This window comes from Daphnia magna, linkage group LG1 (genome assembly GCF_020631705.1).
Source record: "Daphnia magna isolate NIES linkage group LG1, ASM2063170v1.1, whole genome shotgun sequence".
In the NCBI taxonomy this organism is placed as follows: Eukaryota; Metazoa; Arthropoda; class Branchiopoda; order Diplostraca; family Daphniidae; genus Daphnia; species Daphnia magna.
The window spans coordinates 5,980,989-6,000,912 of NC_059182.1; the positions used below are offsets into that span (position 1 = coordinate 5,980,989).

General features: G+C 43.2%; 2 protein-coding genes and 1 long non-coding RNA gene across 3 annotated transcripts; 1 reads left to right on the top strand and 2 right to left on the bottom strand.

Annotated features, from left to right (window-relative positions):
* Positions 1 to 1,990: 1,990 nt before the first annotated feature.
* LOC116925121 (titin) lies at positions 1,991 to 6,814 on the bottom strand. The gene is made up of 4 exons (XM_032931746.2): positions 6,528 to 6,814; positions 4,251 to 6,466; positions 2,655 to 4,175; positions 1,991 to 2,583 (listed from the first exon to the last, which is right to left on the bottom strand). The coding sequence occupies exons 1-4, from the start codon at positions 6,559 to 6,561 to the stop codon at positions 2,461 to 2,463; spliced, it is 3,894 nt and encodes a 1,297-aa protein (XP_032787637.2). The 5' UTR covers positions 6,562 to 6,814; the 3' UTR covers positions 1,991 to 2,460.
* Positions 6,815 to 9,897: 3,083 nt separating this feature from the next.
* On the bottom strand, positions 9,898 to 19,923 carry LOC116925134 (rhodopsin, G0-coupled). Its single transcript, XM_032931768.2, has 12 exons — positions 18,789 to 19,923; positions 15,465 to 15,600; positions 15,264 to 15,354; positions 15,135 to 15,201; positions 14,881 to 15,019; positions 14,616 to 14,653; positions 14,406 to 14,539; positions 14,132 to 14,248; positions 13,924 to 14,021; positions 11,990 to 12,157; positions 11,726 to 11,840; positions 9,898 to 11,244 (listed from the first exon to the last, which is right to left on the bottom strand). The coding sequence occupies exons 1-12, from the start codon at positions 18,874 to 18,876 to the stop codon at positions 11,107 to 11,109; spliced, it is 1,329 nt and encodes a 442-aa protein (XP_032787659.2). The 5' UTR covers positions 18,877 to 19,923; the 3' UTR covers positions 9,898 to 11,106.
* On the top strand, positions 12,987 to 15,469 carry LOC116925145. The gene is made up of 4 exons (XR_006644415.1): positions 12,987 to 13,846; positions 13,927 to 14,766; positions 14,829 to 15,078; positions 15,152 to 15,469. It is a non-coding gene; the product is annotated as an uncharacterized LOC116925145 (long non-coding RNA).
* Position 19,924: the final 1 nt, after the last annotated feature.

Below are 19,924 nucleotides of genomic sequence, written 5' to 3' on the forward strand. Positions count from 1 at the left end.
TGGTTTCGTTTTGTTAATATTGCTGTGTGAAGCGGCAGGATTATTTCGATGTTCACATATCATCACGACCAAGAGACGCTGTTATACATCAAGCGTGAATAATAGCCTGGATTGTGGAGCCATTGGAGAATGATACTCGAGCTATTTTCTCCGTTACACCATGCAGCATTTTTTTTATTTTTCGTTAACATTAGATGGATGATATGCGTGTGGAATTATTCCAAAAGTCAAGAGCCGACCTTCCGTCACGGTCACGACGCTCAATGTTTTTTTGTTTTCAGAATATCCAACAACGCATGGACGATGGCTGTTAACAACTGGGACAATTACGGTTGTTAGCTATCGAAAGCCGCGAGGAGCCTTTTATTAAATTTTTTTCATTTTAATAACTTCTAGCATACATGTGTGACCGGCAAATGTTGACTAATATTATGATGGATTGTAGCAAAATATGGCGACGACTTAACGGACACGTTCATGAAAAGAAATGGGTCATGAGGTGATCAACTTGCTTGATGCTCTCGTGTACGTTTCTCCTTTGTCTACATTTCACTGTCTAGCGTGTGTGCAAGTAATGGTTCGTGCACTTACTCGTTATGCTAACAAAGGAAGAGACGAATGGCCTCTGCTCAAAGTCATCTGTTGCCACTAGTCTTGTCCTCTACTCATATTTTTATTTTTACTGAAGGCTACCGGCATTCACCCTCTGGTTCACTGCACTCTCTCTTATGTCTTGTATATGTCTGCAACGCAACATTTTGGCCAAACCGAGCGCATATATTCAGCGTGACTGTCATTTGAAGTGGTGTGCAATAGCCCCGGTAATTCTGTTTACCACTCATCTAACGGTGCAGGCAGCGTTCTACTTCAAAACAAAAAAAAAACCAACGACCAATAACCTCGGCAAAAACACGCAGACGTTAATACGAACACATACGAGTTAAAGCTGCTTAAACGTGAAATGTAAACTATGACGTTCGTGTTTCCAGTCGCACAAAAATGCTCATCAAAAAAGAAAGAAATTCAAATTATTTAGAAAATTACCTGCTGGGGTCGTGTAATAGTTTTGATCTGGGGGAGCTGATGTTGACCCAGTAACGAACGCGGGCACACATCGTCCCATCAGCCATTAACGAGAGGTCCTTGTACTCGACAGCCGCCTGTACCTAATCCGCTTGAATGCGGCATGGCAGACTTGGTTACATTATAATGTTGGTGTGCACGGTCTTAGTCCTTGGCCGTGACATTGCAAAGTCATGAACAATACATAGAGAATGGAAGGGGTCGTTGTTATTGAAACAGAACCGCAACAGGTGGTCGGTCGGTAATGCTGTGCGTGTTGAGGTCGTTGATGACGTGATACCATCACGGACCTCCCGGACCAGGTTTTCCTCAGCGAACTCAAGACTGGTAGTAACCCACAGTGCACCGAAATGAGAATTAAAGCGAGAAGGTAACACAGAATGAAAGATGGCCGCCGGCGTCAGTGCAGCTGAAGGTGAGGAAGACGGTAAGAACAGAAAGAGATTATTTCATGGCCCACATAAGCCAGGTCGTGTCTTATTGGCCTACATTATTCAGCGTAGCCTCAGTGTGATAACTTTATATGAATTTAGTTGTACGACGTTTGTAATCTTGGCGACAATGCTCGTGTTTCATTTCACGTCGTAATGTAATCAACTTTTTTGTTTTTCCTTGTCGTCCATCTGTTGGAATAGCCGGTTTTTTAAGTTCTTTTTTTTTTACTGGAACATCATTCGAGACCCATTAGTTCTTATGCCATTGGAACTTTCGAATTTTGCTAGTTTTACCTCTTTTTTTTTTTAAGGGGGAGGGGGAAGAAATTAGATCAATGGCTTAATATCAATCGCTAGCCGTTTAGTACTTGCCAGGCCAACAACTTTTAGGGTCTCTCTTTATTGCTTAAAGCTACTATCGCAACAACTATTTTTAAACGATCCGACCTAATTGAAAAAACATTGCAACAATGTCACCCAGAACATAACCTGTTGTTTCGTTACAATTGACACAAATGGTACACACACACACACACACAAAAAAAGAACAGGATAAAAAAAAAGAAAGACACACAAACAAGCAGAAATGTTTTTTGTTGTTGTTGTTTTCTTTGTGTGTGTGGTGTGAAACCGATTCACAAAATAGAGCATAATCAAGTGTGTTTTATTTACAAAAGACATCAACCAATAATAGAACAAAGAAATTCAAGTTTGTTGCTGGAGAACAAACCGATGCGTAATACGGAAAACAAACAAAAAAGGGGGGAGCATTGCTGATTGGCCAGGAAAGAGTTTAAGGTCGCAGGTAGTGGACAAGCGGAATAGGCTGGAGCCAGCTGGAACGAAGGAGTTGGAAACACACACACACACAAAACGGACCGTCCATTTTTGGTTGTTGTTTTGTTTGTGTGCGATACGTGCGCAAATTTCAATCGTTCAGTGATCACATGTCTTTGCCATTGTCCCTCACGCGGATGTTGAGCAACTCTTCAATAGGCAAAATGGGATCGTTCGTTGCCATGGTGAAGAACGAATGACGCGGCTTCTCTTGAACCGGGACGGGTTCCTAATAAAACATTTCAATTTCAAATGAATAAACATCTTATCTTTTTGAAATCTCTTTCTTTATTTGCATACCTTATCTTCTTTCTCTTCGACGTTGCTATCTACACGTTCACTGGACAAGTCCGGCTTGTCCAGGAAAGGCTGACCGGCTGATTCGAATGCATAACTTTGTTGCTGATGTGTTGGGTAATCCTGTTCCTCCTCAATCGGCTGCGCTTTGGGATTCTCGATGTCTTTATCTGCCTCGACGGAAGCTACGCTGACAAGCTCAATCTTTGCGGATTCCTCCTCTTCCTCAGCTTTTGGCATGCTGGAAGTCTCTGTTTTGATGGAAATCTGTGGCCCCGAAGTGGGTGGCCACTGGTCAGGTGATGCCAGGACTGAACCAGACTCTTCATCATCATCCAATGACGGTTCGATGATCGGTGCCACTGTTGTGGTACGAGCAAATTGTCCGGGTCTTATTCTCTTGTTAGGTCGAGGTGGAACACTGGGCATCTCGACCACCTCCTCTTTAACAACAGGTTTGGGACTCTCTTCGGCTAAAAGCCGTTCTTCCTCTTCTCGTTGCTGCTTCTGCTGCATCCTTCTTCGAACGAAAGGACTGCCGGGCATCTTGCCGAAGAGATTCTTCCGGCCAGAAGGCTCCTCTTCCTGGACATCAGCAGGGGCTACCTCAGCTGGTGGGGCAGCCGGCTCTTCTTCTTTGACCGGTCGATTGGACGAAGCCTTTGGTTTGAAACGTCTTTTGTACTGCTCGTAACTCGATTCTTTCGTGTCTTGGCTCTTCTCTACCGATACTGGAACACTCTCGGTCGTGCTGCTGGTAGACGTTGAAGGGGAGGCAGTGACAGGCCTCCTAACAGGCATCCTCGGTGGTATTTTAGCCCGTGTTGTTGATGGTCTAGCCGTCGTTGTTGACGTGCTGGCCACTGAAACTGGAACGACTGGCTCCGCTAAAATATCGGCAGTCGATTCACTATCTTTTTTCGATTGGGCTAGTTGTTCTCGAAGTTTGGCCCGCTCCTTCATGGCTTCGATGCGCTGCTTGTACGAAGTGATCCTCAACTGACCGGCCGAACTATCTTTGCCCGCATTAGTTTTACTCTCCGTCTGAGCAGGTGATGGCGGCTGAGGACGGACACGCTTGTTGAACGGAGGGAAAAGTGTACTCTTAGGTTCTTCCGGCGTTGCCGTGCTAGATACTGGAACAGGTAGCTCAGGTGCTTCGGTCACACGGGCAGGTGGCGCTGTGATGCGCACGGAACTCTCCGTCGACGACATAACGGGTGGAAGGAAATCGTGAATTTCATCATCGGGATCGCTGCGATGTTCCATGGGCTCTTCTTTGATTGGTTGAACGTTGTGACGGGCTTGAACTGGCGCGTTGCTCAAATCAGTGGCATCGAATTCATCCCCGCCGACATCCAATTGGTCCACTCGGCCTATTTCTCCTCCGTTATCAAAAGAATTTCCGGCCGGATGGTGGGGTGGCCTCCTTCCGCCAGGTCGTTGTCGATGCCTTTCAGGCCGACGTGCGTCAGAATGATGTGGCCTGAGCCGTTGTTGCGTTGACTGAAGTCCGACGAGACTCTGTGTTTTAACGCGGCGAAAACGAAGGAATAAATGTTAATGTTTCTAATTATTGCACGTCAACGTTATACATACCTTCAATGTGTTGAGGCCCTGGGTGACGATTGACGCATCCCTGGGTCGTTGGGGCGGAGGCAGAGGGCGATGAGGTCGCGGCCTGTTGGCCGAAGGATGTTGAGGTCTTTTATGTGCAGGTGCGACGAAAGGTGGCGAATCCTCGAAATCAGTGTCGCTATTTCCTTTTCCATCATTGTCAGATCCATTGAACTGTTCCTCGGATTGGAACGAGGGTCGACCGCCAGGTGGCCGCCGTCCCGGAATGGGCGCAACCGACGGGGGTTCTTCCGGCTGATGTGCCTGTGGTTGATGCTGTTCGTGCTGTTGTTCTGATTCGTGATGCTGTTCTCTGTGAGGCTCTTGTCTTTGTTCTTCATAAGGATCGTAGGCATTGGCTTCCGCTTGGCTTTGCTGTGTTTGCCAAGGATTGCTCTGGGTCGGCTCAGATTCCGGGGCAGGCCGGGACTCGATGGGAGGACGACGTTGACGCACGTGATTCTTTTTGCCGTGCTGAACTTCTTGATTGTCGTAGATCGGTTGATGGTGTTGTTCCTTCGGTCGGTGATGATCTTTCGGTCTGTAATGTTCTTCCGGTCTATGATTTTCTTCCGGCCTGTGATGTTCTTCGGGTTGACCGTAATTCGTACCATCTTCTTCCGGCCTGTAGGCTTGTTGCTGATGGTGATACGGATCAGACTGATGATCACGCTGGAACTCTTCCGGCTCCTCCTGATATCGTTGCACTGGCGCAACGGCCGGATTGCTGCCGGGCTTGTATTTTGGCACGTTAACGAATTTCTCGGATGATTGTTGCTCTTCGGGACGGTAAGGGGTCCTCGGTTTAGTTTTCCGATTCGATTCCGGCGCCGGATGGCGTGCTGGCCATTCACCAGCTTGTTGTTGAGGCGCCAACTGCTGTCGCTGATGGTGTTGCTGGCCGACCTGGAACTGTCGCTGGTTGGGCGAGGCCTGCAGGTTTGTCGAAAAGAAACTAGGTCGTTCGGCTTCGAAAACGGGCGCTTCTGTTGGCGATGTGTTCCGCTCTAATGGCTGCTGCTGCTGTCTATGGCCGGCTAGCTGCTGCTTCCGCACACCTGGCTGGCCTTGTTTCGCTTTGGCTGGCTGGTGTCGTTGCGTCTCCGCTGTTTCGTCAACGTAAGTCGACGGCCTTCCGTTTTCCCGCTGTTGGACCTGCTCGTATTCGACCGTGTGCGGATGTTGCCGGCTGGCTTGGCCCGAACCAACTTGCGTGCGGAAAATCGTTTTACCATAATCAAACGCTTGGTGCTGTTCCACATCCGTCTCTTCGGTGCTGGCCACCTGTGGCTGACGACGCGATTCAGGTTGATGGAACTGCTGGACGAACTGCTGGCGACGTTGCGGCGGAGGCGCAGCTTTCGCGTAGAAATCGTCCTGACCTCCGCCGACAGACATCGTGGCATCCACGGCTGTCAAAGACGACGACTCGTCGTAGAAACTCTGATCTCCTTCCGATTCGTCCATTTTGGAGTGGATGATTTGTTTGTCTTGATGACCGGCGGCAACGGCAGTTGCATCTTCTTCGTAATCGTATTCACTTGAGTCATAAGAAATAGCGGATTTTCTACTGGCCGTTTGTTGCTGTTTGTTCTGACGTTGATGTGGCTCCGGCTTCGGTTCACCAACTGCACGGTACGGCTCTTTGAGATCGACAGCAACCACCGGTGGCGGAATTTTTTTCAGGTCGACAACATGCTGAGTGACAGCTGCTGGATCGCGCTGTTTAACAGCAGGGGCCGCTTTCTTCTCCGCTTGGGGTCGCTGGGACGTTGATTGACGATCAGCTTCAAATCGAATGTGCTGTACTGGACGAATAGACGTTTCCGTCCACTGTCGTCTAGGCGGCTGAAGTGTCGTGTGAATGATCTGCGGCGGCGGTTGCGGATGCTGCGACGGTTCCGGTACGTATTGCGTCTGGCTCGATTTTTTAGCTGATCGGGGCGGCCATTCTACCACTTCTTCGTCGAAGAAGCTTCTTACTTGTGCCTGGGCAACGGGGAAAGCCACTTGAGGCTGTTGATTGGGCAGGAGCCATGGTGGCGGCATTGCGATGTCTTCCGGAGCAAAAGGCACTCGATTGCCACCGGCATGATTGCTACTCCTGGCCCACTGAGCAGATCGATGCTCCTGGGCTGTATTGAAGTCCATCAGTCGTTTCCATCCTTCATCGGCTTTGACCAACGACAGAGTCATCGCTAAAGAATTAAGAATTTTAAAACGTTTTATTCGAATCACGCGGCATTGATCAAAACTCACCTGCGAGTAATAAGCAGCACTTCAATCCCCCCATATTTTTTTTTTAAATCGTGACTGATGCCCCGTTTAACTGCAAATGCGAATTTTCAAGATCAGGCGCTTCCTCACGAGAAAACTGAAACTCACAGGACGGCGAACGGAGAATCACCAGTGGACGAAACGTGGGAAAGCAGTCCGAAATAAAGCAAGATCACGAAAAGGAGAAGAGATAGGACAAGAGAGGAGAAGAGAGCGAACGAGCCGCGTTACTAACGCAGTCAGTGGCTGGTTGGTTAATGAAGTCGCCACCGGCCCAGCACTGCCTTCTTGTAACAGAAATGACGGTGGCCAAACGAACCATCCGCATGGGCTCTCGTTCAGCTTTCAGGAAGAGCTTCAAACTGCCAGCCCCCAAAGGCCTTGCTTTACGGGCTACGGGTATAGGCCATCATCGTAAGGAAAAACACGAATAGGGAAGAGGAAAAAAACAAAAAAACAAAAAAACAAAAATAGGAAGGCATGAAAAAGAAGAGCTTGACTTCACTCATCCATATCTTAGTTATTATTTTTATTTGTTTATTTTTTATATCTTATTAATTTTTTTTTTCCTCTCTCTCTATCATCTGGCTATAGTCTCTTAAAAAAATAATTGTTAAGATGCTAAACATCTCAGCAGCTTGCTCTCGGCATTCTTTTTTCATGTATTTTTGTGTGACAATATCCAGCAATCCGACCTGGTTCTTCAGCAGTCGCGAGGAAGCCGAAATGGACCTTCTGGCTCGGCCCGTTATTTTGCAGATGCTCTGTCGTTTCGTTCATTTTTATATCGTCAAATAAAGAAAGACGAACTAAACACCTTACAGGTGATGAAAAACACGCACTCCTCGGTCCCTAAGAAGCCCAAAAGTTAATGTATAGCGACCATTGAAAATAGAGGGATTTTCCGCCGAGAAATGATGTAACCTAGATTGAATGCCCAAGTGACCCTTGCGGGCCACCGCTAGCTGCCGTAAGGTGTTCAAAAATATTTTATTTTATCTTATCGTTATTCTTTTTTTCTTTCTGCCCCCTTCGTTCGGCTTCTGGTGCGCGCGGACCTCGTGGAGGAACCTCAGGCTTTTCTGTGTGTGTGTCTAGTTTTAATGGATACAGATGGACGGGCAGCAAAGAGTCTACCGTAGCGATGGTCTACCGTCGTCATTATTCATCTGCGTCATAAAAGGAGTTATCTTTTTGTTGAAAAAAAAAAAATTTTTTTTCGATTTATTTTACGAGTTTATTTGTGTGTGTGTGTAAGCAAAGCAAGAAAATGTGTTCCGAGGTGCCTAGTGTGTGTGCGTGAGTGATCATATCCCATTCACGAAACGCCTTCCAGCTACGTGTCCAGCAACGGACTAAAAAGAACAGCCAACAATGGCCGTGTGTTCCAAAAAAAATATAAACGATTTGCCCACCTGTTGCCTCACTAAAGAATACAGTATGTATTCCGTGTTCTTCTCTTTCCCGTTGAACATTGAGAACAGCAGCACCACCTGCGGGCCATCAGTTCGTATTCGCTTCTTTATATGCAAAAAAAAACGATAAGGTCCAACTGATCGGCAGACCATCTGAAGGTGATTTATCGGACAGGTAGAGGGTCCGACTCTCTATTGGACCTGTTGGCCGGCGTGCCCCCATTGCAAGCGGCCGTTTCCCGTTTCGATCTGACGTTTTGATGGCTGAATTGTGCGCATTTTTAACCAACCGGCTGTTGTTGTGACCCTCTAGTGGAAGGGTGCAAAGATAAATTTTGTTTTTTTTATTCGTTCAGTCACGATGTAGCGTCTTTCTTCTACCGTGTTAGGTACTCGCCAATAGAGATTGGCCTGAATGCACATGATCAAACGAGAGAAAGCGTTCGAATAACAAGATTTCTGGGGACGAATGGACTTGTAATTTGCTTCCCATTGTTCGCGCAAGCTCGAGATTTTTGTTGTTGCACGCAATTTCAATTAACGATATCATTCCGACTTTTTTTCTTTTGTACTGACGTCTTAAATGATGAGTCGAGTTGTTTTCTTTTTCCCTCCGGTTAAAAATTGCGCAGTTGAAATTGAATTCCCCTACTAATTTATTATCTTCCTATCCGAATAATTCATCCAATTCCTAGAATTATTATTTTCTTTTAATCAATTGAGAACAGCCGGAGCCAAAAACTGGGGAATGATCTGTAACATCAGCTGATCCATTATTGCAACAGGTGGCCCATACAAACATCTCATTCACTTTGCTTGGTGCCTGCCAACATTATTGGGATCTGCAGCTTTCACGGATGCCTTCTCCAGTCATCCTTTAGGCTAAAGGTTCTGTCCATTAATTTTATTGGACGTACACACTTCAAAGAAGGAGAGCGATTGCCCTTCGGAAAGCTAGTGTTCTGGTTCCGCTCTGTCTCCTGTTCCACCCGTTTCCCGATGGTGCGTTTCACCGTCTTGGCGTTTGACTTTGCGTGAAAATTTCACGCACGTTCCGTCGCTACATCTGCACACCCCCGTTGCGTATCATGTCACGCTCTCTTGGCTTCTTCTTTCCTCTTCATTGGTTTTCGTCCATCGTTTTCTTGATGCCCAGCGAACGTCAACACACCCTCGAGGGGTTGGAACGCAACAGCCAACGACCAGCCACCCACTAACCTGAATTTTGTTTGTTGTTGTTGTTGTTGTTGTTGGTGCGTTTGTTCGATTGTGCAGCACGGTCGCCTGACGCAGTTGTCGGTGCCTCTCCGGGCAATTGTGGCTTGTTTGAATGATTGCGCGTTTTACCGCTATACATTATGAGACACATAATTCCTGTATTCTTCCGGCTGACCGCTGCCCGGAACGAACCGGACAAAAAAAAAAAAAATAAAGGGACCCAAACCAAATCTATTAAAAGACAAATAACACGCGTTTATGGGCACTTTACTAATGTTTGGGTGGAGTAAAATATATTTAAAAAAAAGGGGGGAGGGGGATCGCCATTAATTTTGTATTTGTCTGCGTGCTAAAATTGTTTTTTGTTTTAATTGCAAATACCCATACAAAAGGGACAACGTAAAAAAAATAAAGGGATCCGCCATTGTCTGCACTTATTTATTTGCTCTCGTTTCTTTCGTGATTTTTATGTCTACACGATTTTCAAGAGTTTCAATTCCATTGTTTCGTGAGTTTAGAGCTCATTATAACCCGTTTCTATAATGGACACATTGACCACGTCTCATTTTCTGCCTTATGCATTTCTTCGTTATTTGTGCCCCACGCAATTATGTAATAAACGTAACTTATGACATCGAGTAAAAGTATACCATAAGAATGCCTAACGGTAGCGCATATAAACAATACAAAACAACATCGACAAGCAATAACGCAGCGAATTATGTCTATACGAGTTTTATTATCCAATCATCCGGGGGCGTTGCTAGACATCGACATAAAAACGGGTACAAAGGACGACACGTGGAAAGAGTTTGGAAAAGGTCAAGTTCATCTTTCCGCAGAGGCATCATTCACGTGCTGTGTGGTCTCTTCAGTACGAGGCATAAGGAAGAAAATATTGAATAAACTGGAAGAATTGGCACAACCTTCTTACTGTCGCCTCAACCGCTTTACGAGGGAGAACGGTAAAGAGCGGCTAGCCAGACACCCCCACGAAGCTTTCGTTCTCTTCTAAGAGGATATAATCGCGGATTAAATAGGAAAAATCGACACGGGCAAATATCGGGAAATTGTAATGAAATAGCGAGAGAAGAGGTAAATAAAAAAAAAACGCAATCACGAGGTTCACGGGCACCAAATGTCAATATTGTCAGCGCAGTTATGCAGAAGCAGCCATCGCCGAATGTTGTACCATTAAGACGTAAATATACAGTTTATGTACATGGGCCGTCACGGGAAACTTGGTCCCAACTGAGGGCGTCATGCTTACGTAAACTGGGATGAGAAAACGTGTGCAACACACTTTGGCCCTTCATTTTCGAATGAGGAAAAAATAAATGTTGGGGGTCTATTTTCGATATTATACGATATTGTACGCGTATGTACATATACAAATTGGAATGTTCTGAAATACAAGTTCGCCGACGAAATTGAGAAGATCATACGAAAGAGAAAGATGATGGTGGACATAGAAGAAGAAAAACAGCCAAATTTTATAGCGGCTTGGTAATTACAATAGCATGGTCGCGTGGTATTTGTTTATCTAATAATAGTAAGACACAATTAATTAAAATAAGCTTGTCTTCTCTTCTTTCTGTATAACTTGCGTTCAAATAAACGCCATGATATCATAATCTACCGAAAGGGGGTGTAAGGTCTGCGCGACAAAGGAAATCAATTTTTTTTTTTTAATAAAGAAAAATTGCAGTAACATAAGCATTTTTTTAAGTCCTGGTTCCCCCTGTTTCCCGTATCTATATCCTGAAATTATTGATTTTGTGTTACGTTAAGAAACCGTAATGTTTTTGTTAACGAGCATAAACGTCTTTCACGTTACGTGTTGAACGTGCGCGTTATTTCCCTCAAGAAATCCACGTGGATTTCGATCCCCGACGGGCATTGGTACAGGTGTAGAGTCGGGATGCTGATCAATCTTCAACCGTGAGCTCGTTCTTCGTTTTCTGCTGGTCGTGCAGTTGCGCTTCTTCCTTGCACACGCTAACGACTGTTGCGTTGAGCTCCGAGTCCCGTGAGCGTTGCGTCTGCAGCCGGATCAGCATCTCGACCTGGTTTTGATTAATATAGAAACGTGACATGTGCAAGGCGATAGATCATTTTTAACAGGACATTTGAATCTGTACACGTTCGCTAGCAATCAGCAAATAGCCAGCGTGACTAACACATTTGAATAGTAGAACTAAATTTTGGAAGCTCGTGCAGCGCAATGCCGGACAAAGAGACTGTCCTGAAGAACAAGAAACTCTTGAAATACACAAAAAATGTGCAGATTGTCATGCGCAAGTCCATTCGTGCGTCACGCTGCGTGACAATATTCTCATTTTTGACACGGTTCAATAGAATCACGACTCTCTCTTAAATCCAAAAGAGAGAAGCAAACAAAACAACATTGACTTATTCAAGCGGTGGATGTTTATACAAGAGAAAAGAAACGGATGGCCCTTTCTTTCCTCTACGAAAAAAGAATAAATAAATATCACTGGTTTATTTATTTGTACCTATTTTTCTGCTGTTGTTGTTCAAACTTACCTCTCTGCGCGATTCGACGCATCCGGAGCACATGCAAGTGCCCTGGTTCACTTTGCCTAGATACACTCCTTCCTTGTCGTATATCGGCCGGTCAATCTCTCCATCTTTCGGGTCTCTAAATGAATATTTACAGCAGATGGTATAGGCATTAATAATGATGGGGTACCCGCTGCTTTTGATTTTTAATGATGAGGATCACACAAGCGCATCGATTGGAATTTAGCAGGAAAAATGTTAATGGTGATAATCGTTATTATATGAAACCTGCGATTGCGGTAACGGCAGTGACGGTCCCCGACGTTGACTTTTCTCTGGCAGCACATGTCTTGCCACAAATGACGCAATTCGCGACGCAGCGAAGAGTTGGTCAAGCCGTAGAGCAGTGGATTCATCATGCAAGACATTTTAGCAAACACCGTCGGGAAGATGTACCTTTGCGTATAACAATAGGACCATATATATAGAGTACGGTGAATTGGTGTCATTCTATTTTTCTACATCTATTTACGAAAAGAAAATGATAACTAGCCTTTGCAGAGCTACCGACATATTCTTCGTAATCAGATGATTTTAGAATCAGAAGGACAAAGTAGAACCCCACAACATCGTTAGCCCATTTACGGTCCCTCCTCCCAGGGTCTTCCACCTTCAGTCCTCCCCCTCTCTTCCCTCGTTGGTTAAACGACCACCCAAAAATAGAATAATAACAAGTGACAATTAGTTACGATATTACGAGACCTGTTCCGTCTATCACGTACCTTCTCACGCTCTATATAAGCGGAATAACGAGGGCGCTATTACGATAAAAAACAAAATAAAGGAAATGTTCTCGATTATATTTTAGGTACTGCTTTTTGACTTCATAATTACGCACCCATTTTCCACCGCACATATTGGGTATTGGAGCAACATTTTTGGGATCAAACGGTATTCAACTAAACTACTGTAACGCGCTGCATTTTAATGATCGGGACCTATTTAGCGGGGGGATGGGACTTGCTCATTTCCATCTCGACTAAGGCGATTACAAACGCTCGCATTTTGATGTCAATGGAAAGCTTCTTGTTATTTGGCAATTGACGTCGGTGGTGTAAGAGCTACACGTGTACTTGCATTAAATACAGCCGATAGGTTTGGTTCAAAGGTACACGAGTAGCTTTCCCGCGGGAGGAGCCGCGACGTGTGTGTTATTAAAACGTGGAGTTCAATTGATTTGGCGATGTATGTAGAACTATAATTAAGCTGAACGCAGCAGAGTTCAACCTTAAATTCGGTTATTATTCCAGTTTGCTTTTCTCACTACTTGTTTTGTCGTTTCGCCCGGAATTGTTCAGTTCCATTTCGCAGAACGTGTTGGCATTCTTTTAAAACGGGATAGAAGTGGAACCGATCGACAAAAAATGGGAACGCAAACGCCCCCCTTTCACATATCAAATGGAACGTGGCAGTCATGTTGTCACATTCTTCTAGCTTTTAATCGAGAAGCAGGTGTTAATTTTCACCAATCAAAACATGATTGGGGATTGATGGATGACTTGTGCCAGGGCTATCGTCTTGCGTCTGCTATATGGGTAAGTTCCCTAACAACATTTCTCGGGCAAATCATTTAAACTTGATGTAAACGGAACAAAACCAAGGCAGTCGGCATTGTTTGCCTTGAGTGGTTTTGACAGGTTTGGACGCTTTACCATCTACGCCCCAAGTTTCCCATCCGCCGTCAATTGAGGTCAGCATAACACGAATCTTCCTTTCGATTCCCCCTCCCCACTGCTTTTTCCATATGCAGAATTCAAAGTTTCACGTCCCCTGTTCTTTACGACTTTGGAGAAAACATTAGACAGTTATTCTGACGTCGTCCCGTCTTATGACCCCGCTTTCTGCGCAAACTCTTTACGATTGGAAAGCGCCCATGGAAAACGAGAAATTTAAATATTTGAATATCGCATTGTCTCAATAATTTTGGGGACAATTCTTCTCACGCTCGCCAATCGAAATTTATCACCAACTTGCTATGCACTGATGCCAATGCTGTCGTTTTCCCAGCACCATGTCCTAATGTGTTCCGCTTGTGCGCTATTACAATAGAAGAGCGACCGTACTGCCATCTAGGTATCGAGGAAGGTAACTTAAAAGCCACAAAAGCTATCCCAAAAAATATAAAATGAAAATATTTTAAAAATAATAAACTATGAATTTACCAGAAAGCCGGCAAGTCCGGATGATAGATGGAAACAAAGGACATGATGGCGTAGGGAGACCATATGATGAAGAACGTTAGCACCATTAGCACGTTCAGCTGTGAAGGTAATGACATTTTATCCAGAAAATATTGAATGTTTCGCAGATAGAAATAAAGGCAATTATTGAACAAGGTAAAATGCGATGAATATTTTCCGTGTAAAGTACCTTAAGAACTTGAATTTCAATCTTGTAAGTCCTTTGATTCCTGTGCTGATTCAAATGGTCGAGTTCAAAATTGAGGGCTGCATCAAAGCAAATGCGACTCAAACACGATTTGTCCTCCTGTGCGAGACGGTAATTGGAGATTAGAATATGGCTGACTACACCATCTTTATTCATTAAGAAGCGTGATCACGGAAGCATTCAACGTGAATTCACTTGGCGCGTGCGAATAATTGCAAGGAAGAAAGTGGTGCGGTAGGAAATTAAGGAAACGGACCTCTTCATTGAGCAAATCGGAAGACAAGGGCGGAGTGAGCGGATCCAGTTTCAGTTGCGAAACACGCTTGTAAATCTTGTGATAACACACGCTCATGATGGACAGATGAACGACGTAGCAAAAAATGGTGGCCGCTAAAAGTATAGATGATAATACGTTAAAAGTTTTCGCTTCAATTTGTGTCAACTCGATAAAAAGAAAAAGACTTACAGATTGAATAACTTAGTCCGTTGTGGCTCTGGTCATACCTAACCGGATTTAATAAAGCCAAAAATAATTAGCACTGCGCTGTTTCGTTAACAATTCAACAATCTTCCAGGCTAACTCGTGAATATTACAACAACCTCCACTTCATCGCTGAGTATATAGAGTCAAACTAAGTGCGCGAGGTATACATTATTATTCCTTTATTGCGTTTTGCAGAAGGACTTCCTCTATTGGACTTACGAAGGTCAGAGTCTATTCAAACATTTACCAGTCGAATGAGCACGAGGCTCCGAAGGGTTCGTAAGTGTACGCCGACCAACCGAACAACGGAGACATGGTGAATATTAAAGCGTAGCCGACGGTGAAAATGATGCAAATGCAGCTGAGGCGAGGAGTCAAGCGATGTTCTGAGAATTGAGAGAAATGGATCGATTATGTTTTAATTGGAGGCTAATCATCGTGTCACGTAATTGAATTAAAACGGCTGACATTCAAATTTTCTATATAGTTTAATATGCTTACTGCTTTGTGGCCTGCAGATGATGATGTAACGGAATATGGAAACAATCACCAGCGTGTTGGCAGAAATCTGTCACGAGGAAACATGTGATTGATAATCAGAAAATTCAAACCATGTACAGGAATGCTCACCATAGCCAACGTGAAACACGTGAATGCGTAAAATTTGCAAAAGAAATCGCCAAAGACCCAAGTGCCCGAAAAGCAAGAAATGATGTTGAACCTATTATAGCACATCACCGAATAGAAAGATTGACATTTCAGAATGAAATGTTACATCAGCGCGTCTTTATTTTAGTGTGTTGAAATCAGAAGAGCTTCAATTGTCATTACGGGTAGCCGAAGAACGATACCCCGAGGTCACATGTGGCCATGCTCAACAGCAAAATGAGATGAGCGTCGCGACGGAAACCTCGGCTGCGCACCAGTACAGCAATAAAGGATCCGTTTCCCAAAGTCGACATAACAGCTGTCAAATCAAACATTTGCGTTAATTCATTCATTCATTAGGCCAAATTCAAGTGTCCGTGTGTCAGTTCTGGAAGTATTTAATACTTGGTACGGTGCTATATGAACTACATGATCATGTGTCAAAACAGGAACATGCAACAAGCTTTCTTCCAAGTTTAGTCAAATGACTTGTAGTAATTAATGCTCTCGAGTTGCTGTACCCAGAAGAACTCAATAAATTGGACTCGCTAGTCAATAACGCAGCACTCGAACTTCCATAAAACCACCAAATGGAAAGGCTTTCAGCCTTTACAGCCCACATTTGATTAAGTCTGATGTCAAGAGTGCGCATTCCTTTTACTTGTTTATCATCGATCTCCAAGGCCCGACAACAGAGAATCACTCAATTCCAAATGCTATTATTTCACGTGCACGCATATTTTTATTTTTATTTTTTTGCGAAGCCTTTATGTTTTCGGATGGCTCCCAAACATTTTGCAACTTAGAATCCAAGTAGGAAATATGAATTAATTTCTTTTTCCCTCATTTGGCAACATAAAGAAGAGCTTTCCTGCAATCCGCCTTGACATCTGATTTTATATTCTAAGCTAAAGAGCAAAAAATATTAAATTAAAACAAAGTTGTGAGCGGTACGGCTCTATCCACGTTGTAAATATTTTAATATTCTACACACACACACACACAAAGGCGCTTAAACTGCGTATACATAAAGGGCAGACAATGGTTAGCAAATATGATTTTGTTTAAAATTCTCAGAATGTATTTATTCGCCACAAATATAGCACGCTTCAGTCAACGAAGAACAACCACGGTCGTTGGAGTATAAGCGGCTAACACTTCAACATTCAAGTAAGAAAGATCAATATCGGGTTAGAGAGAGCTGATGGTAAGACGTGCTCGAGCACATTCTTTTGATAGATATGCATCTGCTGCGATATAAGCCCCTTGTATGCCCGTGTTATACTTATGGAACACGAACAAATAAAACTGGAAAGTATGTATATGTAAATATGCGAGTTATGTTTTTTTTTTGGTAGTCGAGTTACATTTATTATCCTTTAACACTTTCCTTATTTGATAAAGAAAAGACTGGCTCAGCGGTACTTAAAAACAGATTATTTGGTATACGTAACGGTATAACAACGGCGATCGATATGATCATAGCGTCGTGACATATAGGGATGACGGAGTGTCAAACTTGTCTCTACAAAGTTTGGCGTTTTAAACTATTTAGTATATGAAACTTGCGACGACTTAGTCCTTCCCTAGAATCACCCTTTCATATAGTATAATTCAATCTCTTTTCGCCATTGCCTGTCGTTGTATTTGGGAGTGGCCATAGTTGGGGTATATAACATGAAAAGAAATGGCGAACTGCAGATGGTTTTGAGTCGACGCGAATGGATTTATTCAAGTCCTGTTTATCAATTTTGCTTATGTGGGGAACACATTTATTCGATGATGTTGGAGGTGATCTCCTGTCTCGGCCGTACATCCACGTCTAATCGATACATGGAATTGTGAAAGCAGCCCACGTTTTTTAAAATTCATACAAAATTCAGTAACTGACAGGCTCGCCTATCTAAATTTAATAGCTTTTAAAATCGTGAAAAGTTGATGGAAAGCGGCTGGTTGATGGTAAAAGCTCCAGTTTTCCTAGAACCCACAGCTTTTCAAGGGAGACCTTTAATCGACAGTTTCATAAACCGTACAATATTACGCTTGGATTGAAATATTCCATTCTGCACGGTTGCTATACCTGAGGAGCTGCTAGATATTACACACAATGGGCTTGCAATGTCGAGTTTCACGACGTTGGATCGGATTATGGATTCACTGCAGGCTACATTTTAGACAAGCCTTTATATATAGATACATACGGCTTATTGGTGCTATGCAAACGACGTTGTGACCACCGAGAATGCAGATGCATGTGTATGCAGATTATATACTTAATCTATACAACTACATGCGCACTGCCCCTTTGTCTAAAGTAACAGAGAGATTAGGGGTATCTCGTCGTCCAATTCCACAGGTTTGCTTTGGCATCTCATTGCCTTTACAGATTTAAAAAATGATCAAGGCGCTAAATCAGAACATACTGAAGAAAACAGAACTGTTTGAATTTTAATTGTTTATATTATACATGCATTGGTGAACTTCAACTGCATAAGAAATTCGCTTCGTCCTTCCCTTCATTTCCATAAATTTGAAATTGTCTATGTTTTCTACTTTATATACATGAGAAAAAAAGACTTTGTTCCTGACACAAATATAATACCGAAACAAATAATACGAGGCAACAAAGAAAGTGCAGTGGCGGTGTAATTACATTTTCAATGAACGAGTGTATCAGACAAATATGGCAATTAAAGCCGAAATCGGTTCTCTTAATCTGCCTGAAAGCCGAGGTCTCTTCTTTATTTACTCGGTTTCTCAAATGCAATTACGCGCTGACAGCCGAACATGATATTATGGTTAGGTTGACATCACGCTTAGAATGCATCGTCAAGCTAAGATTTCCTAAGCTCTTCAAAAGGAGGAACAAGCGCCACTTGAGCTGGATGTCTTTTTAAAAACAAAAAAATACACAGTAAGTAGAAACCATCGCAGTGTCATCACAAGAATTGGATCGGTAAATACCCGCCATTATATAGAAGAGGCCACCCAACTTATCACCAATGCTAATTTTTACGCAGTTCTCTAATGGGTCATGAAAAATAGCTAATAAATAAATGAAAAAACTTTTCGATTGAAGTTCGTTAACAAGTTGCTGTGTCTTTCTTCCATCTTTTAATTACGTACAGCTATATCGATTCCAGTTTTAATGCTAAAATTCATATGTAAGTTCAGACTTTTTCGTATGGCCGTATAAACTATTTTAAATCTACGTTCGTGGCATTGATGGACGAAGTCAAAAGTTCCTCTTTCCTCGAGATCAAACAATTTTCACCATTCAGAAAAAGACTTTACGGCTAGCGCTTTAAAATAAAAGTTATAGAGCTTTATATGACGCACGTCTTCTAATTGACAGGTAGTCTGCCGTTCTACTCGTCAAGACCAATCGACAAAATAATCTTTTATAAATTGAACTTCAAAGCGTACGATCTTTAAAGATCAAGGAATTTTAAATCAAAATAATAAGAAATAATGATGACAAAAAAATCAGTCAAAATTCAAATTTACCGACGATGGTGAGGAAGATCCCAGTGATGGTAAGCACTTCCTGCGATACTTGAACAGTCGGTCTCGACGGCAAAGTAGTGTCTTCCATGTCGAAAACGAATGAAACTATACTCAATAAAAAATGGAGGTTTGATTTCTTCTTATGCGATATCAAAAACGGATGAACAGATTCGAATCGTCCGATCCAGTCGCAAGTTGGAGAGTTACTTTGAGAAGGACAAGCGACTCCAGGGCAAGGTGTTGTCGATGGATGCACATGCGCCGTTCAGTCGGGACGACATTGTGCGATGCGTTTCTTTAACGCAAAAGTTATACTCTAATACGAAGTTAAACGAAGGAATTTATAACGAGAACAAAGTAAATAATCATCGCCTTGATTCAGTTCTGCTGGTGAATGCGCATTTCTCCTCTTGCTTCATCAGCTCATTAAGTGAGTTGTATGATGATTCGATCAATACACTTGTGTGTACCGAAACATCGCTCTTTTCACGCCGATTTCTTTAAGTTGATAACAGATTTGAATCGAAACTAACCGTAGCCTCTAGCGTCTCCTTGACGTAGCACAAAGTAAATGAATCCTAACGTGTGTGTTTTCAACGCACCCGTCAAAATATAATTTCATCGTCGTGAAGTCGGAAAATGCCTAGTCAAATCGATTCGGAATAAGAAAATGTTTTTACGCAACTGATGATGGTGGATGCTATATAGTAATTGGTTTATATAAACGCAAGCACGCGTTTGTTATGCGTCTTTTATTCCAAGAAAGAGAGAGGAAATGAAAGAGAACCAAAGCTGATTGAAACCAATGCATAACTGACTAGTCAGCTCATTGCGCTCTCTTAAATATAGTTTTGAAAGAAGCAAAAAACGTATACGAGCTCCTTCACCATCGATTGTTTTGGGACGACTATTGTTCCTTGCTTAATCGAGAATGATGACGTAGCGCTGAGTACAGAGCATCTCAATGTTTCTCCCCTTTTTAAAATACTGTTTGTTACACGGCAATCACTGAGACTGCGGATCAAAGGAACACAACACTCATTAAGCTGCGACCGGAATTCGCATCCGACGTGCTACAATTCTGTTCTTGTTTGATCCCAACAATTAAGGCCAGAGGTGCAAGCACTCACAAATAG